We start from the raw sequence: 26068 nt of genomic DNA on the forward strand, positions 1-26068 counted from the left end.
TTTTCATGACTAAATGCATTTTTTGTGATGAAAATATTACACTACTCAGGTACAGTATAAGCATTTTTAGAGGGTTTTTTTTGTGTTTAAACAATCAAAACAGGCAGTTCTAAGTGTTTTTAGAGGGGTTTCAGATCATGTGAATTTGGATACTTGAGGGAGTACTGTACAATCCTTCAACAATGTTAGGTCGAAAGGGGGTGTGGGGAGGGGAAGTAGCAATGTCACACATACTTTCCTCATTAAGCAAATCAGACAATTCAAGACTTCCTTGTGATTCTTTAAAAGAAGGTTTTACTTTAGAAAAATGTCCACTTCTAATTGAGGGCAATACTGTAATCAAAATATTTCTAGCAAGAGCATATGAAAAGATTAAGACAATATGATAGTGCTTTCCTCACATGGTGAGAACAATCAACCCAATTCATTAAAGGAAGAGATATTTAAATAGGATTTAATATTTGCTCTCATATCTTCATGCACAATAATAATTCATTGTTTCCAAAAGAGAGATTAACCCTAAATTCTACAGTTTAAGTGATAAGAAAACCAAAAATACCACAAAGGATTATAACAGGCAGAAGGAAAGGGTATCCACAATCCCTAGGCTACCTTTGAGAAAAAAATATTTGTCACAGCATACAGTGACTGTGAGTCACCATTTTGGCTGAATTTAGTAGTCTGACTATAACCCTTGAACGCTGAGCCTCTATTTACAAAAGTGTCTGTCGTACGCCGGCGGCGTTCGGGAGTTAGCACCGAGTGGAAAAAAAGTTTTTTTCAAAAAATCACAGCACGCTTAGTTTTTAAGATTAAGAGTTCATTTTTGGCTCCTTTTTTTGTCATTGCCTGAAGTTTAGTATGCAACCATCAGAAATGAAAAACATATCATTATCATATATAAATATTGGAATATATGACAGTGCAAAAAAAAAAATTTCATATATAATTGTATACAAATCACACTGTGAGCAAAACAGTTAAAGCTAATGAGTTATTTTTTTTTTCGTTGTATTGGACATTAAATTGAGATGATTTTGGTATATAACAAATTGTAAAACAATCAAAGCAACACAGAGATAATATTATCACAAAATGATGCATGAATTCGGAATGCGCGGATGTAAAAACAAGTTTTTTTCTAAAATTCACCATAAATCGAAATATTGTGCTAGAGACTTCCCGTTTGTTGCAAAATGAAGGTAATTGATTGAATATTACTAGAATGTAAGTGTTTTAGCTTACAATTGCAGTTTTCGACCATTTCGGTCGAGTTAAAGCTGACCAAAGGTCGAATTTTTTCTATTTATCGTGACTTATATGAAAATATTTCAAAACTGATAAAAGCTACAACCATGAGTTATTTTTTGTTGTATTCCACATGATATTGCGCACATTTTCATGTATAACACTTTATGTAAGGCCTAATATAAAATTGTGCGAAAATTACGACAAGGTGACTAAAGAAATTCTGAGATTTTCAGCAGAGTTACCGCGCGCAGACGTAAGGAAAAAGTTCTTTTTCAAAAATTCACCATAAATCGAAATATTGTGCTAGAGATTCTCGTTTGTTGCAAAACGAAGGTAAATGATTGAATGTTACTAGAATGTAAGAGTTTTGGCTTACAACTGCGTTTTTCGACCATTTCGGTCGAGTCAAAGTTGACAGAAGGTTGAAATTTTGGCTCTTATTGTGATTCATATGAAAATATTTCAAAACTGATAAAAGCTACAACCATGAGTTATTTTTTGTTGTATTCTACATGAAATTGCGCACATTTTCATATATAAAACTTTATGTAACGGCTAATATAAAACGGTGCAAACCTTATGACAGTGACGAAAGAATTTCTGAGATTTTTGGGCGAGTTACTGCGCGCGGACATAAGGAAAGTTTTTTTCAAAAATTCACCATAAATCGAAATACTGTGCTAGAGACTTCCAATTTGTTGCAAAATGAAGGTAAATGATTGAATATTACTAGAATGTAAGAGTTTTAGCTTACAATTGCGTTTTTCGATCATTTCGGTCAAGTCAAAGTTGACCGAAGGTTGAAATTTTGGCACTTATCGTGATTTATATGAAAATATTTCAAAACTTATAAAAGCTACAACCATGGTTTGTTTTTATTGTATTCTACATGAAATTGCGCACATTTTCATATATAAAACTTTATGTAACGGCTAATATAAAACGGTGCAAACATTACGACAAAGCGACGAAAGAATTTCTGAGATTTTCGGCAGAGTTACCGCTCGTGGACGTAAGAAAATTTTTTTTTTCAAAAATTCACCAAAAATCGAAATATTGTGCTAGAGACTTCCAATTTGTTGCAAAATGAGGGTAAATGATTGAATATTACTAGAATGTAAGAGTTTTAGCTTACAATTGCAGTTTTCGACCATTTCGGTCAAGTCAAAGTTGACCGAAGGTTGAAATTTTGGCACTTATCGTGATTTATATGAAAATATTTCCAAACTGATAAAAGCTACAACCATGGGTTGTTTTTTGTTGTATTTTAATTGAAATTGCACACATTTTCATATATAAAACTTTATGTGATGGCTAATATAAAACGGTGTAAAAATTACGACAAAGTGACGAAAGAATTTCTGAGATTTTCGGCTGAGTTACAGCGCGGACGTAAAGAAAGTTTTTTTTAAAAATTCACCATAAATCGAAATATTGTGCTAGAGACTTCCAATTTGTTGCAAAATGAAGGTAAATGATTGAATATTACTACAATGTAAGAGTATTAGCTTATAATTGCGTTTTTCGACCATTTTGGTCGAGTCAAAGTTGACCGAAGGTTGAAATTTTGGCACTTATCGTGATTTATATGAAAATATTTCAAAACTTATAAAAACTACAACCATGGGTTGTTTTTGTTGTATTCTACATGAAATTGCGCACATTTTCATATATAAAACTTTATGTAACGGCTAATATAAAATGGTGCAAAAATTACGACAAAGTGACGAAAGAATTTCTGAGATGCGTCGCTGATGCTCTGTAGTGCAAGAAGAAAGAAATTCGCGCATGCGCGGCTCGGTAACGCTTGTAAACAAAACAACAGCATGATCCGTGAACTCCCAGCATTCCTCAAGGTGCGTGATTTAAAATCTTTTGCAAACTAGGCCTATAACTATTTTTCTGAGAATATTTAAAAAAACTTTTTGTAGTCGACGTACCGTACGTCCACTCGGCACCCAATAGACAACTTTAGTCAATGTACGATACGTCCAGTCGGTGTTTAAGGGTTAACTCATCTTTCTTTACACAATGTACCTCTTTATTAAATGCTTTCAGTTTCCTTGTCCCACCTATTCATAAAAAAATTCAGCCCAGTACTCCCAAACCATTAAGATATTGATTGCTTTTCATCAAATACTCACAAATATTTCACTTCATTTAAACTAAACAGATACAATAACTAAAAATACCTGTTCAAGTGTGTGTGAAGGTAAATGAGAAGGGACAGTAAACAAGTTATACTTGGAGGCAGCCAGATTTCTCATTTCTTCATAGGTTCTCCAATCATGAGGAGCCACAACAGTCAAGGCATAGAAAGTCCTCTCCAAATACTGCTCAACATAATCTGAGTCCAAAAATAAGAGTAATCAAAGGAATGATTATGCAAAAGGGTAGAAAAATACAAAAATATATTAACATGACTTGTCATATTAATATTAATAAATTAGAAACCCTAGCTAAGGGAAAATTATTAGTTAAATGAGCAAAGCACTAATCTTCTGAAGGTTTTTATATACATTTAGCTGCAATTACAATACTTCTTCTTGGTCATACTCATACAATAAACATAAAGTACGCTTGAATGTCTGAAAACAAAATGCATATTTTCTTTTAATAAAATTTTTTCATACAAACCCAGCAATTACATTTGCCCGCATCTGGGGTTTGACAATTTTCCCCTGCACACCTTAGTCTTTATTGCATGAAAATGACAGTAGACAGGCAAGTACAGTTTATGCAAATAGGCATATAATGCACCTTTAGAACCATCGCAAGCAGCTACATTAGTAAAATTTCACGTAATGAGTAATTAGCTGTGAGAAATGTGGTTTTGGGAGAGTGGGAACTATATAACTATAGTGGGTTTTGTATTTAAGCTGGTTTTAAAATGTTACACTTATTTCAAAGCAAACACAATTTAGTTGGGATGGATCGAGCTGCTGGTTGATTAAGCATCAGGAATCCCTCTTATTTTTCCTTGGTCAGGAGAAGAGTGAGCAATGAGAGTTCCAAATTGTCATACCAGCATTCACTTGCTGTGGTTGATATAAAAGGCCTGAAGTCCATTTCCTGTAGGATGCATAATGAATGAATGATTTCTAAAGATGATGATGAATTAGCTGGACCCAGAACTTCAACTGAAGTTGGGATCACCTGTCATGCTGCTACCACAAGACCTTGGGAGTAAGAATCTACCACCAGAGTTGTGTGTTAAGTCTCTTGAATAAAAACTTGTGAATGTAGTTTGGCACCTTCGTGTACCTGCCATCAACATGTAACTATCACCTACATTAAAGTTAAAAGTTACAGAAAGTGTTCTGATTTCTTGTAATAGCACCTTCTGCACTGCGTTACCATCTGACATGTTGTGTGTGTCTTTAGAAAACTGGCCTGAGGCCATATGAGACTGTTTTCATGCAACAAACTGTTTTCATGCAATAAAGTTTTTTTCAGACAAACCCATTATTTACCATATTTCCAAGCATCAAAGACACTCTGACCTCAAAGATGCACCAAATATTTTGACTAGAAAAATTATGTACTGAACTGTCTAAATGCATATACCATGGCTTCAGCTGCTACAGTATTTTCATTAGCACTGTAATTTCTTCAATTATTTTTCCAATACCTTGTTTTGGTGTTTCTTGTTCATTAATTTTAATATTTAATAATAAGCATTTCTGAAGCTGACCAACCATTGAATTGAAAAACATATCAGGATACACTGCCTAGCTGTGTTTCGTAAAAAATTTCCTTGGCCTACAGTGTCTCAATGTACCGTATATTATTATTTTTCTGAAGATGAACCCTATTCATATGGAACAATCTGACAGGGGCCACTGACTTAAATTCAAGCTTCCAAAGAATATGAGGTTCATTTGAAAGTAGTAATAGAAGGTAACAGGCAATACCAAAAGAGGAGAGCAGTTATTATAGAAAAAGTAAATAAACAAGATAATAATCACTTTTGGGTAGTAATGCATTGCATCTTTGCTTGAACTTCTGATGTTCCAATTACACAACATCCTCAGGGAGACTTCCACAATCCAACAGTGTGAGGAATAAAGGACATCTGAAACTAATTAGTTTGACAGCAAAGCACATTTACTGCATACTGGTGATGCTGTTCAGCCAATCTTGTTGCTCTCAGCAGGAAAATTGGATCAGAAGTCAATTGCGAATATGAAAGATCTCTGTTAAAACAATTTTGAAAAACTGACTAACATGAGACCATCTGTCAATGGTCCAAGTCATAACTGCTAATGTTAGGAAACAAAAACCTACCACTACAAACCACTCTATCTAAAAGAGAAAAATCTCTGGCAGAGGCAGACATCCACAACAGAGAACAGTATTCTAGTATATGGGAAAACTAACCTACATCAGGTTGCACTGATTTTATTACTGTCATAAATATATGAGGCCTTATGTACAATACCTAATTTCTGTGTGGCATTTGCTGACACTTTCATTATATGTTTCTCAAAAGTCAGATGTGAGTCAAAAGTTACACCAAGTATAGTTAAAGCTTCATACTCATTTAGCCGAGTCCCATCCACATGAAAGTGAGGATGGGATGGAAAATCTGTGCAAGATCTACTAATCACTAGTTTTTTTGATTTACTGGAGTTCAGCCTCATACTTCACCCACTACACTATTCACTAATCCGCTCCATGTCATGAATGGGACTATGGGCAGCTTCATTTCTCATGACAATTTTTCTGGGTTCGACCTGTGTCACCCGGTGAAATATCCATTAAGCACATATTTCTAGGTATAAGTATTGCTAAAAATACCAGAGAAAAAGCTATCAGGAATGCTGGGGTTACTACCCCTAGTTCGCTCATCTATTAATCAAAATAGATGTCTGTATACACAAAGGGTGAGTGTGTTGCCACTGCCACAGGCCTCTGCCCTGTAGAGATTCCCAATCTCAAAAACCCCGGAAAGTGAGGGGCCGTCGCATATCCAACGCCCATCGCCCAGCCAACCAACACCTCGGCCGCCATCTTAGTCTCATTCCATTTTAGCACGCTGCTTTAGATCGTCGATCTTTCTCTTGTGCTGCTTTTTGGGCATTTTTCAGATCCAGCATGTCATCCGTTCAGGAATTCTCTTCTTCAAGTTAAGTACCATCTTCTTTTGGGGTTTTTTGTTATTGAGGCTTCTTATTTGACCTTTAATTCAATAATTACGGGGTTAAATAACTCAGGTGGTCATCCGCGTTCGCCTCGCCTCGGCCATGTTTGGCCTTTGTATTCATATGGCCTTAGCAGTGAGTTTCTGCTTGTGTTTTATACGGTTATATATTTTAGTTATGTTATTAGTTATTTCTGCCCCTTCAGGAAGTTCTTTTTGGATGAATGGTCCTTTCGTCGGCGGGGGATGTTGTGCCCATATCTTAACGGAACTAGGCTATTGTGGAGGCTTCCCCCTCTCGCCTTTATGATCGTAAATATTCCTTTTCCATGGGCACCTTCCTCTCGCGGCGAAGGGATACATTGTCCAAGATGGTACTGTTTTGCTATTGATTTTCCTGATACGTACGGTGATGGATGACATGCATATTTTTGGATTAAAAATGTTTTTGATTCAGCGTTAAGGTCGGCCATTTTACGTATCACCAGCGTTCAACATGTCGCGAGTTGTTAGGCCCTCTCTTTAGTGCGAGTCTTTATAATTTTTATGTATTTCTGTGCATTTATTTTATATACATTTATATTTCATATCATTTGGTTAACTTTTCGTAGTACTTCAAGTCAAGTAGTTTATTTGTTGGGTATTCTGGCCTAGCCCTCTCGTCCGCAATTGGAGGGTTAGGCTTCTTAGGTTAGTCGCCTTTCATGATCCTCCGGCTTCCTAGCTCCCCCGACCATGTCGTTTTGAGGCTTGGAGGGAGGTGTTGGTTGGTTGAGGGAGTTCCTCGTTCACTTGGCCCACCTGACCATACCGTCATGTTTTGGAGGGCATCATTAGGCTTTGGAGACCCCCCCCTCCCCTGTTTTGGCCTACCTGACCAGACCAGTTGGTTTCGAGAGGTAGGTTAGAATAGTGAGGGTCTCCTCATTACTTAGCCACCACCTGTCCAGGCTGTCGGCGTTGGAGGGTGGCCAGACCTTGCGTGGAATTTCTCTCCCCCCCCCTTCCATACCTCTGTTACCTTCTCCCAAGTCAAAAAGTTTTGACATTGGGGGGGGGGGGTCTGGGGTCGTAGGTTGCACGGTCTTTTTCATGTTGTTAGCCTAGCCTTTCCTTACCCAATCTTTAACATTTGACGGGTGTCCCTAGTTTCTCCCTGCATGAGGGACGTCGGTCTCCACGACCGACACCCCATGGGGAGTTTCTATAAGAGTCCAGGGGTTTTTCCCACCCACCTGGCCACCGCTTCGACCCTCCATTTTGTTATTTCCTCCTGTTCCTTAGCATTTGGCATGTGATCTTGACTTCTCCCGCGAGGGACGCCGGTCTCTTTACTTATGACCGCACCCCATGGGGAAGTTCGGCCAAGGCGTCCAGATAAGTGTTTCCCACCTATCTGGCCTCCGCTTTTGGTTTCCACCATTTTGCTAGTGTTTCGTTTGTTCGCTTTCCTCAGTGTTAGCTAGAGCACCAACACAAGTCCAGGGATACTATCTTGGCTTCCGCTAGGTTCATTCTCCGCTGGGTTTGTCAGATCTCCCGTTGTTTTTGTACATGTTACCACTCCGGGGGTATGGTTTTCAGTCGGTTGGCGCTTTTCACTACCTGTTCTCTGCCACAGGCATTGAGAGTTGATCCAGTTTTGGGGTCTCCTCTCCGCCTCTTCCGCCGCTACCATAGGTATGAAGTAACAGGGTTTCTGACACAACCAGGGCGGAGTATCATAACCAGCCAAGTACTGCTGTTTACATATTAGTTGACCATTCTGTAGCTTATCTTTACCGAACCACTGCCAGATTCCGGCAGTGTTTATTTATTATACTATAATTATGTTATTACTGTATTGTTAATTGTTATGATGCATGATCCTAGGTTAAAGTGTACTGTTACCGCCGGACCAACTCCGGCGGTCCTTAACTTATTATTATTCATGTATTTTATATTATCTTTATTCAGTCGGAATATCTCCGGCGGGTTTTTGGATTGTCTGTAAGCATGCTCCATCACCCATATTAGGTTAAGGTACCTTATCTCCACCGGCTCTACTCCGGCATGCCTTAACTAGCATACTCATGTATCATCTATCCACTTACAGATGGTACGCTGTCAGGAGCCTGGGCGCACGGCGGTCCTTCATCAGCCCTACGGCCATGTAGTGTGCCGATCCCACTCCGGCTGTGCGGTTCGTGTCGGGGACTTGATCGTCTGGCACCCAGACAGCTGTGAGGTGTGCTACACTCTGTATGAGCAGGTGATGGATGAGTCAGTAAGCTTCAAGTCTGCTAACCTTTAGTCTCACTTGACTTCATGGCTTATATTGATGAATATGGCATTCGGTGTTCGTTTTAGTAAGCCTTTCTTCTCTTTCAGTCTGACCGTACTTCCCGCGACTCTTCGCTGTCGACCCTGAAGGCCTGGGTCAGCGGGTTCGGGAGGAATGTCCCGTCGGGGAAACCCTACATCCTTTCAGAGGGGATCTGCAATCTCCTCTACCCGGCGCCGGATCTCAGCCGCAGTTCCGGCGGAAGTAGCCGCCTTTGATAGAGCAGATCCGGGTAGAGACGCAGCCCTCCCAAGATGATAACCTGTGCGAAGAGGTGGCGGAAGAGGTGGCGGCCATCAATCTAGACACTGAACCCATGAACGTCGAGCCGGACCAGGTAGAAGGTAGGGAGGTAAGTGAGGCAGGGGGAGCGAGCTCCCTTTTCAATTCTCCTTCTTCCTCTTCCTCTTCATTTCAGGGCTTCCAGAAATCTGCTTACCTTGAGGACAGGTCGAGGTCTACTGTCCCCAAGGTGAAAACCTTGAAAACTAAGGGCTTATCCAAGTCCTCTAGACCTCACAAGTCTAATCCTGTAGCTCCCTCGAAGTCACGGGCTCTTAGTCCGGTGGCTTCAACTAGCAAGGCTGCTCCCCCTGCCAAGGGGTCGAGATCCAGGGCGGTTAAGGTGAGTCCCGCTCAACCTAACTTTGACCCTGAGGCTTTTGCAGATTTCCTTTTGCAAAAGCTTGACAAGAAGGTTGAAGCCAGGATAAGTGACCTTTCCTCTCAGCTCGCTTCGGGCTTGAAGTCTTCCGATGATCATTGGAAGTCTTTAGCTGAGAGGATGCAGAACCAGGAGAACGTCCTTCCGGGTTCGTGCGCTCCGGAGTGGCGGCTCAAACGTACGCCGTTCCGGATGCCTCCAGCCTTCCTCCCTTTGATAAGGGAAACCCTTGGCGTCTGGCTCTTCATGCTCCTCGGCATGAAGATACCCTTACAATCGAAGGCTTGGGTACACGCAGGTTGGAAGAATTGGAGTTCTTCCCACCCGACCTGGTGCCTCCCTACCCAGGCTACGCCAGACTTACCGAAGAGGTTTGGATCAGATCAGACAAAGTCCCGAAGGAGACAGTTATTTTTCCTAGGGACCAAGCCCAATCCACCTTGCTGTGCACTCTCACGGAGTGTGAGGCGGAGAACACCAAACTGACCCCCTTCAAAGGGACCTTCACTATGTTCTCATTGCGTGATGCTGTCCCCACTCCCTGCATGTCTAAGGTAGCCTTGCTGACTTGTCAGGCAGGCATCGAGGGTAAACCGCTGCCTCAACTCCGGGAGACAGATTCTACTTCTCTTGTCTTCCCCGGAGATTCGGAATTTTGGTTGGGAGCTCCAGCCACGTTCACGGTGGGCAAACTCGACCCCGAGTGCGCTTCATCTCTATTCAGTGAACAGCTTCCCAAGATTCCAGAGGCTCTTCTAAAAGCTGAATTTGAGGCCAGGTGCAGATTGAGTCGCTCCATGAATTCCTTGTGCCTGACAGAGGCAACAGCGGTCACTTACAACGAAGAACCTTTCTTCCAGGTCCTAACCAAATCCCTGCTGGCGGGATTCCAGGCGGACCTGTATGACTTTATCGTGGCGAGGGTGAATTGCCACAAACACATTTTCGCGGACACCACCATAAGGCATGAGCCCAATAGGCTCATGAAGAGCTCTATTTGGGGCGCCAACATCTTCCCCGAGAGTGAAGTGAATAATGTCCTGGCGGAGGCAACCAGGGCAAATCAAAGCCTCCGCTCCCGCTGGGGTCTCCCTTTCAAAAGGAAGGCCACCAAGTCCACCGGACCTCAAGCTAAATCGGGGAAAAGGTTCAGGAGATACAGAAGACCTCACACCCAAGACCGTGATGCAGGCTGTACCGGTCTCCCAGGTCGGTCAGCCTTCAACTTCAAAGGCCCAGCCTCAACAACAGTTTGTGCTGATGCAGTCTGCTCAGCATACCCTTGCTTCCCCAACCTTCGTGACGTCTCTGGCTTTCAACGCCTCGTTTGAAAGCCAGGGGGCGTTTCGGGGCTTTAACAGGAACGCAAGGGGAAGCAGAGCCAGAGCCTCCTTCAGAGGTAGGGCTGCGTCACGTTCCCTCTCTCAAGGGAGAGGAGGCCGGGGCAGTAGAGGAGGTAAGCCCTCTCCCGTCCAATGAGTTTTCTCAGGTAGGCGGGAGGTTGGATGGAGCTGGAGCAAAGGTCCTCCTCCACTAGTCAGATTCCATCAGTCCCCATCCAAAGCTCTCCTGTACTTTGTAAAGGACCTGCTTCACAAGAGGGCTATAAAGAAAGTGAGACACCTGAAATTTCAAGGCAGACTGTTCAGCGTTCCGAAGAAAGGCTCCAGTCAGCAAAGAGTAATCTTAGACTTGTCTCGTCTCAATCTTTACATTCAATGCGACAAATTTCGCATGCTTACAATCTCGCAGGTGCGGACCCTACTTCCTCGTGGAGCCATCACCACCTCTATAGATCTTTCAGACGTCCCAGTTGCGAGAAACTTCTCTCCTTACCTAGGGTTCAGACTAGGAAAACAGGCCTACTCAATCAGAGTCATGCCATTCGGGCTCAACATAGCGCCCAGAATCTTCACCAAACTGGCAGAAACAGTAGTTCAGCAGTTACGGTCCCAGGGGATCATGTTAGCCGCATACCTAGACGATTGGATAATTTGGGCATCCAACGCCAAGGAATGTCGGAGAGCAACAGCCATAGTGATCAACTTCCTGGAATCCCTAGGCTTTCAAATAAACAGGGAGAAATCCCGCCTAGTTCCGGATGCTCGATTTCAGTGGCTAGGAATCCAATGGGATCTGGACTCACACAAACTCTCTCTTCCGCCAGCCAAAAGGAAGGAAATAGCCAAAGCCACCAGGCAGTTCCTCAAAAACAGGAAAGCCACTGCACTCCAGGAAAGAGTCCTGGGTTCTCTTCAGTTCGCATCTGTTACAGACCTGCTTCTGAAAGCCAAACTGAAAGATATAAACAGAGTGTGGCGGAGACGAGCCAACATCAAACTCAGAGACAAGGTGTCCTTAATTCCCCTAGTGTTGAGGAAAAGACTTCGCCCATGGTCGACAGTCAAGAGTCTATCAAGGTCAGTACCCCTCCAGTTTCCTCCTCTATCACTGGTGATTCACACAGACGCTTCTCTAAGCGGGTGGGGAGGATATTCCCAACACAGAAAAGTTCAAGGAACTTGGTCCACAATGTTCTGCCAGTTCCATATCAACATTCTCGAAGCAATGGCAGTATTTCTAACTCTGAAAAAACTACGTCCATCCAGACAGATCCATATCAGGCTGGTTCTGGACAGTGCAGTAGTAGTGCATTGTATAAACAGGGGGGGCTCAAAGTCGAGCCGGATCAATCAAGTGATGATAGCAATTTTCTCCCTGGCAAGAAAGCACCGTTGGCACTTATCAGCCACCCATCTGGCAGGTGTCCGAATGTCATTGCGGATTCTCTATCAGGACAACTCCGCTGGAGTCGGAATGGTCTCTGGACAAAACATCATTCGAGTGGATTCAACGCCAGGTACCAGGTCTCCAGGTAGATCTGTTTGCCACAGAGAGCAACCACAAACTTCCATGTTACGTTGCTCCCAATCTGGACCCTCTTGCTCACTCCACAGATGCGATGTCAATAGATTGGAACATGTGGCAGAAAATCTATCTGTTTCCACCAATAAACCTGTTGATGAAAGTTTTGCACAAGCTCAGGTCATTCAAAGGTCAAGTGGCCCTGGTAGCACCCAACTGGCCGAAGAGCAGTTGGTTTCTTTCTTCTAGAGTTGAAACTCCGGTGTATTCAAATACCCAGGCCAAAGTTGACTCAAATAGTACAAACTCGGACTGTGTCAGCTTCCTCAAGAATTCTAAATGCCCTGGCTTTATGGACTTCATGAAATTTGCTGCTCAGAGAGAAGCTAATATTGATCCTGTTAATACATTGTTCTTAGAATCAGATAAAAGGGACTCTACTCTCAGACAGTACGATTCAGCAGTTAAAAAATTAGCATTATTCCTGAAAGGATCTGAAGCTAAAGTGATGACCACGAACCTTGCAATCTCGTTCTTCAGGTCATTATTTGAAAAAGGACTGGCTTCTAGTACTATTACTACAGCAAAGTCTGCTTTAAAAAAGATATTTTTACATGGTTTCAATATTGATTTAACGGACTCATACTTTTCATCAATCCCTAGAGCATGCGCTCGTTTGAGACCAGCAACCCGTCCACACACAGTTTCCTGGTTCTTAAATGACGAACTGAAATTAGCATCGGACACTGATAATGAACAGTGTCCATATTTGAGTCTGTTAAGGAAAACGTTATTCTTAATTAGCCTAGCTTCAAGTGCCAGAATTTCTGAACTGTCCGCTCTCTCTAGAGAACCGAACCATGTTGATTTCCTCCCGTCAGGAGAAGTTCTACTATCCCCGGATCTAAAATTTTTAGCTAAGAATGAAGATCCACAAGATAGGTGGTCCCCCTTGGAAGGTTATCCCCCTTCCACAGGATCCGTCCTTATGCCCAGTCACTACTTTAAAGGCTTATTTACATAGAACTTCTAATGTAATGTCTGGTCCTCTTTTTGTCAGGGAAAAAGGAGGAACCCTTTCCTTAAAGGCCATCAGACAACAAATACTATATTTTATTAAACAAGCTGACCCGGATTCAGTACCTAAGGTTCATGATATCCGAGCAGTGGCCACCTCCACTAATTATTTTCATAATATGAACTTTGAGGAGCTTAAAAAATATACGGGATGGAAATCACCATCAGTATTCAAACGCTACTATCTTAAATCTCTAGAGGCCCTAAAATTTTCCACAGTGGCTGCAAGAAGCATTGTCCCTTCCGCCCTAGATTAACCTATGAGGAGCTTAAAAAATATACGGGTTGGAAATCACCATCAGTATTCAAACGCCACTATCTTAAATCTCTAGAGGCCCTAAAATTTTCCAAAGTGGCTGCAGGAAGCATTGTCCCTTCTGCCCTAGATTAACCTATGCAATCTTAATTATCCTGTCCTTTTTCTCTCTTGCCTACCTGCCTCGTTTACTTACCTTGCCATCTATTCTTAGGTCAGGCATGCTTCACAGCCTGACTCCTGACCATGTTATATTTTACGGTTATTATCTTTGTTAGCATTTAAGAATCTTGGTATTTTCCAGTATTCTGTATATATTTGCCCCTTGTTATTGACCATGTCTTATCATGTATTGTTAATCATGTCCTATTTTTGCTACTTGGATAATTAAACTCAGTTTGTACTGATAGTTTTATTTATCTCCATCTCAGTGGTTGTTAAGGGGTTTCACCAAGCTTTGTATGATTCTCTGTTACTATTTCACCGGGTGACACAGGTCAAACCCAGAAAAGGGATTCTGACAAAGGAAAAATCTATTTCTGGGGGAAGACCTGTGTCACCCGGTGACCCACCCCTATTCTCCGTTTCCCCCCCTGGTGGACATACCAAGCTTGGGGGGTGGGTGCTAACCTGGAATGAGACTAAGATGGCGGCCGAGGTGTTGGTTGGCTGGGCGATGGGCGTTGGACATGCGACGGCCCCTCACTTTCCGGGGTTTTTGAGATTGGGAATCTCTACAGGGCAGAGGCCTGTGGCAGTGGCAACACACTCACCCTTTGTGTATACCGACATCTATTTTGATTAATAGATGAGCGAACTGGGGGTAGTAACCCCAGCATTCCTGATAGCTTTTTCTCTGGTATTTTTAGCAATACTTATACCTAGAAATATGTGCTTAATGGATATTTCACTGGGTGACACAGGTCTTCCCCCAGAAATAGATTTTTCCTTTGTCAAAATCCCTTTACTACACCCACAAGTGTTCCATCATTGGCATACTGAGCAATGGACCAAGAACACTATCCAATGGAACCCCATACAAAATAAGACTGGGTTTGCTAAAGGTCCTATAACCAGCAACTTATTATTGCCTACCTGTAAGGAAATCTGGAAGCAATCCTAAAACATATCCATCCACTCCAAGATTCTGAATTTTATACAAAAAAAAAGTGCCTTATGATTTACTAAAGTGAAAGAATTACTAAAATACTTCTATCTGAATTACTCTACACTCAAAACCCTTATCAAGGTTCCCTTGTAAATGGCATGTCATATCTAAAAGAGCATTGCAGATACCTAAATGCTTCCTATATGCATATTAACTATAAGCTTACAATTCTTTGGATTCCACATACTTGTATGGTGGCTTAAATAAAGTTTTGTTTTTCTGTTAACTTTGGAGAGCAGAGGGAGAACAGAAATTGGCCTGTAGTTACTGCAGTCTGCAGATATGACGTTTTTTGGAACAGGCACTGTATTACTAAGAATATACTCATCCTCAAAGATACTAAGTCAACATACAAAGCTATAGAATCTACTAATCTTGGGATACAGCACACTAAATACCTTTCTAAAAAAAACAAAGGGAATAAACAATCTGGATCTCAACCCTTGCTATCAAGATTATCAAAAAATTTTTAACATCCCTGGAGCAAAATGCAAATTTTGTAAGAATGGGTTCAGGATGACAAGTATCAGGGAAAGGGGCATCCTTGCTGATTTCTTAGTTTCAAAAGCTTGATGAAGTAGTTCAGCCTTTTCCTTATGGCCAGCAACCAAATTTACCTTCATCTGTTAGTAGTACTAGAATGGAAGATGAACCTCACGCAAAGATGGAAGATGCTAATTTGGTTCACCACAAATGACACTAAGTAATTCCTTCAAGTCTCCTCTTTAAAAAAAATGTAATTTCTCTCAGCTACATGATAAATGCTTTTTGCAGCATGGTGACTCAACAAAATGGTGCAATTTTTATGTCAACAATTTCAACTCCATGCGTTGAATTTAGTCTGTTTGTCATGGTAAGCTCACCTGCATGTATCATCAAACCATGGTTGGTCATATGTCCTAATCTTGATGCTAGTGGGCTAAAGCCAGTGCAGTATTTCAAGATTTTGATAGTACTGGATGTAGATTTATGCATCAATTTTTTTAACCTTAGATAAATGAAAAACTTACGACTATATTATGAAATATAGATAAATGAAACACTAAACCAGTGTTTCTCAACCTTTTTACCTCAGGGCGCATCTATGAATTAACAGAAACTTTGGGGCGCACCTTTGATTTTAATATGGACAAAATACTTATGAAATTTGAATTTACTGTACTGTGAAGTTTCAGAAACTTTAGATTGCTGGTACGGTAATACTTTTTTCCTGAGACCCCTTGTGCATACCGACACCATTGTGGTGATCAATCCAGGGGTAGTAACCCTGGCATTATGGATAGCTTTTTTCTCTGGTATATTTAGCAATATTTATACCTAGAAATGTGTGCTATTGGAACCATTTCACTGGGTGACACAGGTTTTCCCCCAGAAATAGATTTTTCCTTTGTCAAAATCCCTTTTTTGTGCATAGCGTTCAAGCTAAAATATAAAATACTGTATGTGTTTTTATATGCTGCATATTTTTATTTTCTTTTAATTGTCTTTTTATTCACTTATTTCCTTTGGGACTGCTTTTCCTGCTAGTTGCCCTCGGGTCTATAGCAGTTGGGGTTCATAGTCTGTATAATAATAATAATAATAATAATAATAATAATAATAATAATAATAATAATAATAATAATAATAATAATAATATAATTTGGCAGCAGACCCTCTTTTAAACAGGTTCTATTGAATATTATTGCTGCTTCAGCTGCATTTATTTTGTAGAAGACTTTTTCTATTTTCCTTATTGCGGACTTCTCTTCAGTGGAGGTGCGTGCTAACAGCTCGCCTATATTTGTCATTTCATGGGGGAAAAGTCAAAATCTGGATTCTGCTTCTTTATATATTCTATACAGTTAGTTATATACAATTGTTGCCGAAGAAATATGCCCGATATATCGACGACGTCTTCGTTCAAGCAGACAACGAGGAGGAGGTTGAAGCCCTTCGTCTGACCTTCCAACAATGTAGTGTGTTGAACTACACTGTCGAGTTCAGCACAGACGACCGGCTCCCCTTCCTCGACGTTATGGTCACAAAGACGGAACGGAACTTGAAGACATCAGTCTACACAAAATCCACCAATTTGGGACTTTGCTTGAATGGGGATAGCGAGTGCCCTGCTAGGTTTAAGAACACGACAGTCAGGACCTTCATTAAAAGGGCCCTCTCCCACTGCTCCACCTGGCAGGACACCAACAAGGAATTCGAACGTGCTGCACAAATGTTGGTGAACAATGGTTTCACCAACAAACTCGTAAACAAAGAAATTCGAACTGGCCTGGAAAAAATGGTACAATGGTGAGAACACACAACCTGCCCCCAAGATGACATAAAGATCTTTTATAAGGCCCGGATGCATCCCCAGTACCGTGAGGACGAGAACTCCATGAAGAAAATCGTCATGGAAAACGTCACCCGACCGAAGACAGTAAGAGAATAAATCTTGTAATTTATTATAAGAACCGCCGCACCCATGATCTGGTGATGAAGAATAACCCCTCTCCGCCAGCAAGAGAACCCCTCAAGCAGAAGAACGTGGTCTACCAATTTGTATGTCCTGTCCGAGGATGCCCCGGCGCTTATATTGGAATGACCACGATCGTCTGTCAAAAGGATCTCCTGCCACGCCCAGGAGGGTGCCATCATGAACCACGCCCGTGCTACTCACAATATTTCCATCTCCCGCGACAGTATTATACAAAATATAAGTATAATCGGGAGAGCCGCCGACCCTCGACGTCTGCGCCTGCTAGAGGCGCTCCTCATTGCCGAGAGAAAACCAACAATGAATACGACGCAGGAGGCATCGCTCCTACCCACGAATTTAAGAAGAATAATGCAGAACACCCACCAAATCCAACGAATACCTGAAAACGACAACCCTGAAAATGGAGATGCCCCTGATGAGCGAGGCGCCCTTCGAGACAATCCCCGACTATGACAGAAAGAGTAGATAATGACATCATTCATCCGCAGCCCAATAGCAGCCAAACTACCGATGATGTCAGCTGGCATGACATCACGCAACGGCAGGCCAATGGGAACGCTGGAATGAATGACATTCCCAGGTTGCGAAGATCTGTCAGGATCGAAGCCACCGCAGAAATTTGGCTTGAAGTTCGCTGACTGCAACCAATCAGAGTTCGCCATCCATGACCCCCGCTGAAGCCCGTGTATAAATTCAGAAGGACCTATGCAATCTGCCAGTCCTCTACTAGCTCCCGCTGGAGAATGACAGAAGAGTCTGTCGAAACTCGTCGCGGCAACAATTGTATATAACTAACTGTATAGAATATATAAAGAAGCAGAATCCAGATTTTGACTTTTCCCCCATGAAATGACAAATATAGGCGAGCTGTTAGCACGCACCTCCACTGAAGAGAAGTCCGCAATAAGGAAAATAGAAAAAGTCTTCTACAAAATAAATGCAGCTGAAGCAGCAATAATATTCAATAATAATAATAATAATAATAATAATAATAATAATAATAATAATAATAATAATAATAATAATAATAATAATAATAATAATAATAATAATAATAATAATAATAATAATAATAATAATAATAATAATAATAATAATAATTATGATTATTATTATAATTTGTAGTAGTAGTAGCAGTAATAGGAAAATAATAGATGTGTATTCTAAAATAACCATTTATTTTTTAGATATTACATTTAGCATTTAAGTATCCTAATGAGAAACCTGTGCTTGATGAGAATTAGCAATTTTGTGAACGTTAGGCCTTATATGTGATAAACAAACTCTCAACTCTTCATCAATAGATTTGGTATTTGATCTACTTTTATTACATTTAATGTTAGTTAGTACAGAAAATCCTTGTTCACAAAGATAAGATGAGGAAAACTGCAATAAAACCGTTAATGCCTTGTTAACTATTGAAGGATATTCTTCTTTAACTGAAATCCAAAACTGATCGATGGGCACCTCTTTATGCTTGATCTTTAATCCCCAATCAGTAGATATAGCGGCCAGCTCTTCCTCTTCTGTTAACGAAAAGCCAACGTCCTCAGTAGAAATATCAATGAAAGGGTTGCGAATCCAGTCATACTGCTCGGTGTTTATTGAGGGAAAAGTAATAATTCAGATTACCTTCCAGAGTAACTAAATGATCCACTATTAAAGGAATTAAATCGTCTGAATAGCCTTTTCTCAGCAAAGGAAACATTTCCAAACAGCCTGAACTTGCTTTTCTTTTCCAAATCACTATTTTTGTCTGGAATATTTTGATTCTGTCAGTAGATGAGAGAAGATTTTCATTTCCACTTTGCATAGACATGTTCAGATTATTCAAGTGTTGAAACATATCAGTTACATATTCCAATTTTGATGTCCAAAACTCACATTCCAAAAGTCCACAAAATTTACTTTTATTTTCTTTTTTAAAAAATGCCAATAGTTCTTCGCAAAGTTCAAGCACACGACAGAGTACCTTTCCTCTTGACAACCATAACTCTTCTGTGTGCAATAGCAAGTGAGTGTGTTGTGAATCCATGTTTCCACAAAGTTGTTCAAATATACGAGCCTTTACTGGTCTAGTCTTGATGAAATTTACCATTTTGACAACTTGATCAAAAACTTCTTTCTGAGTTCGTCCCTGTGTCACCCGGTGAAATTCCTTTCTTGCACGAATTTCTAGGTATAAATATTGCTAAATATACCAGAGAAAAAAGTTATCAGGAATGCTGGGGTTACTACCCCCAGATCGAGCGTCTTCTTATACCAAGAAGGCGTCGGTATGGATAAGGGTGAGTGAATAAATCACAGCCACAGAATCACACTCGAAAGACATCCCAATGGCAAAATCCCTCGGAAGAGCGGGGAGCCGTTCCAGCTCCCTCACTCACCCGCCCGCCAAGCGGCGACCCCAGCGCCATCTGAACACATTCCATTTCTAGCACGTGATCATTTTCACTGTTTTTCTTGGTGGCTTGTGCCTTTTGGCTATTATTTCGCATTTTCAGCATGTCGTCGAGCAGCTTTACTGTATCCAAGTTAAGTACCATCTTATTGTGGGGTTTTTATGATAAGTTTGGCTGTTTCAGCCCGTATTTATTAATTATACGTGGTTCTGTTATGACGCTTTCGGCGTCCCCAGCCAGCCTTGTTGTCCGGCGAGGTTGCGCCCGTCCAGCTTGTTCTGTTTGGGCTTTTCCTTGTCGGTTTCATTGCTTATCTTTATTTCCCCTAGGTTCATCCTGGTGGCATTTCCTAAGCTGGGTTTTTTCGGTGTTTCTCTAACGATAATTTTGTTGAACCGTATCATTGGGGTTCCTGCATTTGGGTTCCCATCATCTTCCCGCTTAGGTAACTCCCAGGATGTTTCCCCTGGACAGTTATAGCTTTATAATTATTATAATTGTTATTTTTTTGCTGGTGCTTGACATCATGTTTTCAACTGTTTACAATTATTAATTGTTACCGTGGGGGCGTCAGGTACAGTTTTACTGTTAACTTCCTGTCGCAGGTAGAGGGAGTTTCTGTTGTTGTTCCATCCTCTGACCGTTGTTTGGGTTGTGGAGTGAGACCCCATAGTCCTCCCCCTTCTTTACGGAGGGGTAGAGGTTTTTTCTGTGGGTGCGTCTCCTCCATGCTTTTATAGCATTCCCTTTCTTTCGGCTCTGGTTGGTCTTCGACACGGGAATTTCTCTCCCTGTTGTTTCCTCATTCCTCCCTTTCCTTCTCCCCCTTTTTATGTCATAGGCTACGTCTATGTGTGGGGTGAGAGTATGGAGGCCCTAGGTCGCTATTCCCTTCCCTTTCCTTCGGGGTAGGCCATGATCTCTCCAGCTGGTATTAATTACCTAGCGTGGTTGGGTTTACAGTTGAGCGGGTGAAGGCATCTTCCCCAGTCTCCTGTTTTCCTCTGCTCTGGCCTACTCCCTTCCTTATCCCACCAACACCCCGTCCCTACCCTGGTCTACCCTGGGTCCAGCTCTTTGTCATCTTCTCGTGCGGGTGACGTTGGTGTCCGACGACCACCCCGAAGTTGTTGGATCTTTCCTGGTGGAGGGATTCGCTCCCTCCCAGGGCTGGTCCCAGTTGGTATTTTTCTGAGCTCAGTGTCTCGTTAACTCGCTCTCCTAGGATCGAGCAGGTTTTCGAACTTTCTCAGGGTTACTTTTTTCTCAGCCTTGTCCCGCGTTCGCTCCGGCGTTCGGGATGCTCCAGTTGGGTTGACTGGAGCTTACACCTGCCCTTGTGGATCTGTGGTGCTTTGTAGCCTCACCCTTCTATTGTTCTCTAGCGGTAGAGGCTTGGGATCCCCGGAGGGGGTGGTGCCAGACTCCGGGGAGTGCGGATTTTTATGTCATTGTTAACCGATTATGTTACCATCCTCTGTATATATATGCATTTATTTTGTTTCCGGCGGCTCATCCTGCCGTCAGATATATATTTGTTTTTCTGTTATTGTTATTAGAGTCCGGTGATCTTACCCTTGGGTTCCGCCGTCTTATTCCCGGCACCCCTTGTGGTAAGGGTCCCGTTGATTCGGCTCTCTCGTTCCACCGGAGTATTCCGGCAGTTGAGGGGCTTCTTGCTTACCTTAAATTTAAGTTACTTTTTCTGGTAGGCCCGTCTCTGACGGGGTTTTTCATTCCGCCGGAGTACTCCGGTAGTACAGTTTGAAAATACCTGTGCCTGCTTAGTTTAAGTTTCTTAGAGTGGTAGGTTCATATACTGTTCACACTTACAGACTGTTCGTTGTGAGGAGCCGGTTGTACCGCCACCCTCCACCAACCCTACGGGCATGTGGTGTGTCGGACCCACGCTGGCTGTGCGGTCCGGCTTGATGACCTAATCGTCTGGCATCCGGAGGGCTGTGAGGTTTGCTTCGCGCTTTGTGGGTGCATCCAGGACGAGTCGGTAAGCTGCTTACTTTCGTTCTTCATGATAGTTACAGTTTGCTATGTTGCCATATTTTGTGTTCTAGCGCTTATATAGTTTACAGTATATTAGCCCTTCCTTGATTCCCTGCTCCCTTTCAGGCCGACGAATCCTCCAAGAAGGAGGCCCTAGAGTCTCTCCGCGCCTGGGTTCGGGAGGAACATCCCATCGGGGAAGCCCTACGTCCTCGACGGGAAGCTGAGGGATTTGCTCTACCCCGGCGCCCGGATCGCTGCGGCCATACCAGCTGATGTGGCTGCACCCATCATCGAGCAGATCCGGGTCGTGACCCAGCCACTTCTAGAGGACCCCCTTTACGCGGAGGTTTCGGAGGACGTTGCCGCTCTGGATTTGGACCTGGAGCCCATGAACACCGAGCAGGACCAGGTAGGTAGAGAGGTAAGTGAGGCAGTGGGGGCGGGCATCCTTTTTGATTCCCCTTCATCCTCTGTTTCTTCATTTCAGGGCTTTGTTAAGTCTTCTATCTTGAGGGACAGCACTCCATCTACTGTCCCCAAGTTGAAGACGTCATGGAAGGCGAAGGGCTTCAAGTCCTCGTCTTCCCGCAAGGCATCCCCTTTCCCCCCGTCGAAGCCAAAGGTTGCTGAACCTGTGGCCTCCGGGAGCAAACCAGGAACCTCGGGCAAAGGAGCGAGTAAGAGGGTGGCCAGGCCCAGCCCTCCTCGCCAGCCTGCCTTTGACCCTGAGGCGTTTGCGGGGATGTTGCTAGAGAGGTTCTCTAAGGAGGTTGAGGCCAAGCTTTCTAAGTTGACGGAGAGGCTTCAGAGTCAGGAGAATCTTCTTGCCGATATGGCATGCTCCGGTGGGGCCGGACCACAATACCAGATCCCTGACACTGCTACCCTCCCTCCTTTTGATGTAGGGAACCCGTGGCGTTTCGCTCTTCGTGCTATTCGCCACGAAGATACCTTGACCATCGAAGGACTAGGTACCAGACGCCTGGAGGAGCTGGAGTTCTTCCCGGCTGATCTCTTGCCCCCCTACCCAGGCTTCGTTAGGCTGACGGAGGAAGCCTGGGTACGCTCAGACAAGGTCCCTAAGGAGACGGTGATCTTCCCTAGGGATCAGACGCAATCTGCTCTCTTGCACACCTTTTCCGAGTGGCGGGCGGAGAACACGAAGTTGACCCCCTTCAAGGGCAACTACACTATGTTTTCCCTCGGGGATAACCTGCCCACTCCCTGCCTGAACAAGGTTGCTATCGCAACCGCTCAGGCTTGCTTGGATGGCAAACCCTTGCCTCAGCTTAGGGAATCAGACCCTACGTCTCTGATCTTCCCAGGGGGTGACGAGTTCTGGAAAGACGCTCCGTCCACATTTACTGTTGGTAAATTGGACGCAGATTGCGCGTCAAACCAGTTTAGTGAGCAGCTTCCTAGGTTTCCGGAAGCTCTCCTGAAGGCTGAGTTCGAGGCACGGTGTCAGTTGAGCCGGTCTTTGAACTCACTGTGCCTGTCAGAAGCGACCGCCGTCTCCTTTGCAGAGGAGCCATTGTTTCAGGTTCTGACTAAATCCTTGTTAGCAGGGTTCCAGTCCGACCTGTACGACTTCATGGTGGCAAAGATGAACTGCCGTAAGTTCACCTTCGCTGATGCCACCATTCGTCATGAGCCTAACAGACTCATGAAGAGTTCTTTCTGGGGAGAAAATCTTTTCCCAGAAGATGAAGTCTCCAGTGTCCTGGGCAAGGCAACCAGGGCTAACCAGAGTCTGCGCTCCCGGTGGGGTATCTCCGCCTTTAAGCGGAAGACCCTGGAGTCTAGCAGTTCCCAGAATAAGCCTGGGAAACGTTACAGGAGGCATAGGAGACCACAACACCAGACGGTCGTTCAGGCAGTTCCGGTCTCGACGGTGAACCAACCGTCCACCTCCAAGGCTCAACCCCAACAGTATGTGCTGGTTCAACCAGCCCAATCCCTTGCTGCGCCTACGTACGTCTCCTCGCCGGCGTACAACCCTACCTATGAAGGCCGTGGGGTCTTTCACGGCCTTAATAGGCACGCAAGGGGGGGTAGAGGTCGAGCCCCCTACAAAGGTAGAGCTGGATCCGTCTCCCGGGGGAGAAGTGGCCGTGGTAGAGGAAACAAACCTGCTTCCTCCCATTGAGACCAGTCAGGTAGGTGGACGCCTATACTGGTTCAGAGACCAGTGGTCCTTCAGTCTTTGGGCACACAGCATTGTGTCCAAAGGCCTGGGTTGGAGCTGGATCAGGGACCCTCCTCCCCTGACCAGGTTTTATCAACCATCCTCCAAAGCCCTACAGGACTTTGTGACGGAGCTTCTCAACAAGAGAGCAATAAAGAAAGTGAGGCACCTCAAATTTCAAGGTAGGCTGTTCACTGTCCCCAAGAAAGATTCCGGCCAGCAAAGAGTGATTCTAGATCTGTCGCATCTAAATCTCTACATACAATGCGACAAATTTCGCATGGTTACAGTTGCTCAAGTACGGACTCTACTGCCGCGTGTAGCCGTCACCACCTCTATCGATCTTTCAGACGCTTATTATCACGTCCCAGTTGCGCGGAACTTCTCTCCCTTCTTGGGTTTCAGACTAGGGAAACAGGCCTACTCCTTCAGGGTCATGCCTTTCGGGCTCAATATAGCCCCCAGGATATTCACGGCTGGCGGAAACAGTTGTTCAGCAGCTATGGTTCCGGGGATCTCCCTAGTAGCATACCTGGACGACTGGTTAATCTGGGCCCCATCCGTTTCAGTGCCGGAAGGCTACAGCCATAGTGATCGGGTTCCTGGAGTCCTTAGGCTTTCAATTGAACAGGGAGAAGTCCTGCCTGACTCCGGAGTCTCGGTTTCAGTGGCTGGGTCTCCGGTGGGACCTAACCTCGTACAGACTATCCCTTCCGCTGGCCAAGCGGAGGGAGATAGCCGCCGCTACCAGAAAATTTCTGAAGGGCAAAGCGGCATCCCGCCGGTCTCAAGAGAGGATTCTCGGCTCTCTTCAGTTTGCTTCAGTAACAGACCTGCTCTTGAAAGCAAGACTAAAAGACATAAACAGAGTGTGGCGGAGATGAGCCAATGTCAGGCTCAGAGACAGAGTCTCTTCAATCCCGCAAATCTTGAAGACAAGGTTTCGACCATGGTCTGTAGTCAAAGGCCTTTCGAAGTCTGTCCCCCTTCAATTTCCTCCCCCAGCTCTGGTAATCCACACAGACGCTTCATTAAGCGGCTGGGGTGGGTACTCACCAAAACAAAAAGTTCAAGGGACATGGTTTACAATGTTTTGACAGTTCCATATAAACACCTTGGAAGCTATGGCAGTGTTTCTAACTCTGAAGAAACTTTGCCCCGCCGGCCAGATTCACATCAGGCTGGTATTAGACAGCGCCGTGGTGGTTCATTGCATAAACAGGGGCGGCTCCAAATCGGGTCGCGTAAATCAGGTGATGTTAGCTATCTTCTCCCTGGCGAACAAGCACGGCTGGCATCTGTCAGCCACCAATCTGGACCCCCATGCCTACACCACGGACGCAATGACCATAGATTGGAACAATTGGGAGAGGATCTACTTGTTTCCCCCAATAAACATGTTGTTGAAAGTACTGCACAAACTCAGGTCATTCAAGGACCAACTAGCCCTGGTAGCCCCCCATTGGCCGAAGAGCAACTGGTTCCCTCTGCTTCTGGAGCTCAAGTTGCAGTGTCATCAGATACCCAAACCCAGACTGACCCAAGTAGTACAAACAAAGACTGTGTCAGCTTCCTTAAAAATTCAGAATGCCCTGGTTTTGTGGACTTTATAAAATTTGCTGCTAAAAAGGGAGCAAACATTGACCCTGTTAACACTCTGTTTCTAGAATCCGATAAAAGAGATTCTACTCTCAGGCAATATGATTCAGCAGTCAAAAATTAGCATCCTTTTTGAAGGCATCTGAAGCTCAGACTATGACTACTAACCTAGCGGTTACCTTCTTTAGATCATTGTTTGAAAAAGGCCTAGCTCTGGCCACTATTACTACAGCTAAATCAGCCTTGAAGAAGGTATTTTTGTATGGCTTTAAGATTGACCTTACAGATTCATACTTTTCCTCCATCCCTAGAGCATGCGCCCATTTGAGACCGGTAATACGCCCACATTCTGTTACCTGGTTCCTAAACGATGTTCTAAAGTTAGCCTCTGATATTGATAACTCACAATGCTCTTATCTGGATCTGCTAAGGAAGACCTTGTTTCTGGTTAGCTTAGCTTCAGGTGCCAGAATCTCAGAGCTATCTGCTCTCTCTAGAGGTGATGATCACACTGATTTCCTCCCGTTGGGAGAAGTTCTCCTTTCCCCTGATCATAGGTTTCTAGCGAAAAATGAAGACCCTCAGGACAGGTGGTCCCCCTGGAAGGTGGTGCCTCTTCCACAGGACCGGTCCTTATGCCCAGTCTTTA

The 26068-nt window shown here is 43.6% G+C and overlaps 1 protein-coding gene across 2 annotated transcripts in view; it reads right to left on the minus strand.

Annotated features, from left to right (window-relative positions):
• Positions 1–26068, minus strand: part of SWIP (strumpellin and WASH-interacting protein) — a 944327-nt gene that overhangs the window by 385366 nt on the left and 532893 nt on the right. For both annotated transcript variants that reach the window (XM_067099922.1, XM_067099923.1), the window contains one exon: positions 3444–3598. In XM_067099922.1, the coding sequence (XP_066956023.1) occupies positions 3444–3598 (155 nt within the window). The remainder of the gene's footprint in view (positions 1–3443; positions 3599–26068) is intronic.

Source organism: Macrobrachium rosenbergii, chromosome 56, assembly GCF_040412425.1.
Source record: "Macrobrachium rosenbergii isolate ZJJX-2024 chromosome 56, ASM4041242v1, whole genome shotgun sequence".
Lineage (NCBI taxonomy): Eukaryota > Metazoa > Arthropoda > Malacostraca > Decapoda > Palaemonidae > Macrobrachium > Macrobrachium rosenbergii.